We start from the raw sequence: 2,787 nt of genomic DNA, 5'->3' as shown, positions 1-2,787 counted from the left end.
TATATATATATATATATATATATATATATATATATATTACTTATAACAATTTTTAAGAAAATGAAGTTATTGAATAAATTTTTCTTATCACTTATTTTGTTGTCTGACAAGTCTTTGGCATTATTAATCGATATCCTTATATTCCATAGAAAATGACGTATCTTAGAAGACTTGTGCTACAATTAATTAATCATTATTTTGACAAAATTTGTGAATACAATCTCTTTTATTAAACATGGCTATGTGGAATAGATTGACCAAAATGAAACAAAATTAGGTGAAAATTAATTTTAATATCTTTAGAGAACACATTTTTAGAGAATATACTTCTAAATATATTATATTTCATATAAATATATATATTTTTTAAATATATATATTTTTTAATTTTTTATATTTTTAAATATATATATATTTTTTTATTTTTATATAGAAATTACAGTACAAAAAAAACAAATTATGTATTTTATGATTAAAATAACTATTTTATTTAAATTAATACCATTACTATTATTTCTCAAAATATAGAAATGATATTAAAATAAAAATATTAAAATAAAAATGTATTTTTTATATGTGTTATCCATAACAAATGTTATGCCAATCCTAGAACATGTGACAATCAACCTAGAATGTGGAATTAATTGTCACATTTTCGCAGCTTCATTTAAAATTAAACAACTTATTTTTGCGATATGATGAATTCACGAGTATTTTATTTTTTAATACCTAAAGAATGTAAATATATTATAACATATATATAACATATATTTTAAAATCAGGCATCCATTTTTTTCTAAAAATTACTAATCAAAAACTGTAACAATCGGCCTCGCTCTCTCCTATAAGTTAAAGTGAGATATTATATATATATATATATGAAGATATATATATATATATATATATATATATCTTTCTCTCTCATAGGACTTCGATAAACTTGCTTGTGGTCAGATTCTGTTATAATCTAATTTTCTACTACGTTGTGCACATGATAAACTCTACTTTTGCAGAAAGCGCCTGGAAGCGGCCGCGATGTGGGACTTGCGGTCGCCTTAAATATTGAGCCCGACATGTACAAAGCTACTTCGCGCCCTTTCGTAGGAGCTTCCGTCATAATACATGACCCAATTGATTTTCCCGACATTGGTGCACATATTACAACCGTGCCGATTGGTCACGTTATGGCGATATCCATTACCGGGACGTCTATCCGAGGCATGGAAAGCTTGAGAACCATCCCTCTGGAGAAACGTTTGTGTTACTTCGACGACGAGGTAAAATTATGTGCCCCTCGGCTTAAGTCGATTTATTTAACGCGATAACCGCTGTAAACTCTCGTCTTCCATATTTCACGTAATTGTAATGAATACAGATGCCGGGCGAGATTCGCTACAGCCATCAATCGTGCATATCGGATTGTATAGCCAAACACATACATCATATGTGCGACTGCCTGCCATTTTATTATCCGGAGGCGCGTGAGTATCCATAAAGATACAAAATTATCTAATAGAGTAAATTTCTCCTTTGAAGCAACATATAGATATGCTGTATTCTTCAATCTCATTTTATCAATTTTATAACTTTTTGGAAATGCGCTAATATGATGATATATAAATATTAAATAAATCCTCATCTGGATCTTTTTTTTGATATAAGTGAAATTTCACTTTTAAATTTTTCTGAAATAAAGATTCTCCTTCCTAAAATATCTTGTTGGTTGTGGCAGCTGTAATAGAGATGTCGATGAAATAACTCCGAATTTTTCAACATTTCTTGAAAGTGTAAAGAACAAAGAATAAAACTTGGGTTAAACAAAAAAAATCTAGATTACAGATGGAGGGTTGATGCAAATATAATAACACTTAATTAACATGACAACTATGTAACATTATACTCTTTAATGTGTTGATAGATAAGGGGATGAAGACATGTTACTTGTCTGACATAAATTGCCTTTTGAGCATCCGAAGTAAGAAAACGGTTTCAAACATATTTATACATATATTATTGTATAATTAGATATATCGTGTATCTGATTATATAGAACTAACAGATTATATAGTACGCAGTGTTTTTTGTAAATTTAGAATCGATACCACATCACGCGAACACGGAAACTTGCAAAAAGTGTCTGCCCCAGTGCACAGATATGTTATATACCATCAATCCAGAATATGTTAAAATGGAGAATGTAGGATTTGATTCTGATCTAATGTGAGTGTTTTTAAAAAGTTTTTGAAAAGAATGTTAGCTTTTTCTTCGCAATATGAGATTATTTACGTTATTTTCATGAACTTTTTCTTATTGAGTTGTGAAGAGATTATATTTTTGTATTTTATTTTCATATCTTTTATTACATTTTTAGACACGGTTTCAATATTAATAATATGTCTTTTGTGTACGTATTTTTTGGCGATGTGTCGTATGTCGAGTATCGCAAGGAAAGTACCATCAGCTGGGATTCACTCCTCGGTGAGTTAGATTCCAATCTTTAGCCGATGATAGAGAATTGGTCTTTGATCTCGCTTGAATTAATTTTACTCGATAGATTCTAATGAAATTACGCGAATTATTACAGCATCCTTTGGCGGTATCTTTGGTCTGTGTCTCGGTGGTTCCGTGTTGAGCGTAATCGAGTTGGTTTATCTTTTGGCCAGGCAGCTCTTTAGAAGACAGAAAAAAATGCTCAAATGTCAAAAACAATCACGTATGAAATTACCACCGGCGTCAAAAATGTTTCTATCGATTCCTATTAAAGAGAAAGTTCAACGAAAACTGTGA

The 2,787-nt window shown here is 29.8% G+C and overlaps 1 protein-coding gene across 1 annotated transcript in view; it reads left to right on the top strand.

The window, feature by feature from the left end:
• The window catches only part of LOC105617892 (pickpocket protein 28-like), a 12,754-nt gene extending 9,967 nt beyond the window's left edge, over positions 1–2,787 (top strand). The window contains exons 7-12 of the mRNA XM_012199433.1: positions 1,014–1,277; positions 1,376–1,481; positions 1,919–1,975; positions 2,094–2,220; positions 2,372–2,478; positions 2,585–2,787. Coding sequence (XP_012054823.1) covers positions 1,014–1,277; positions 1,376–1,481; positions 1,919–1,975; positions 2,094–2,220; positions 2,372–2,478; positions 2,585–2,787 — 864 coding nt within the window. The remainder of the gene's footprint in view (positions 1–1,013; positions 1,278–1,375; positions 1,482–1,918; positions 1,976–2,093; positions 2,221–2,371; positions 2,479–2,584) is intronic.

This window comes from Atta cephalotes (assembly GCF_000143395.1).
Source record: "Atta cephalotes unplaced genomic scaffold scaffold00014, whole genome shotgun sequence".
NCBI classification, from domain to species: Eukaryota; Metazoa; Arthropoda; class Insecta; order Hymenoptera; family Formicidae; genus Atta; species Atta cephalotes.
The sequence above is the reverse complement of the archived record's forward strand: the minus strand, read 5'-3'. Positions and strand labels throughout refer to the sequence as shown.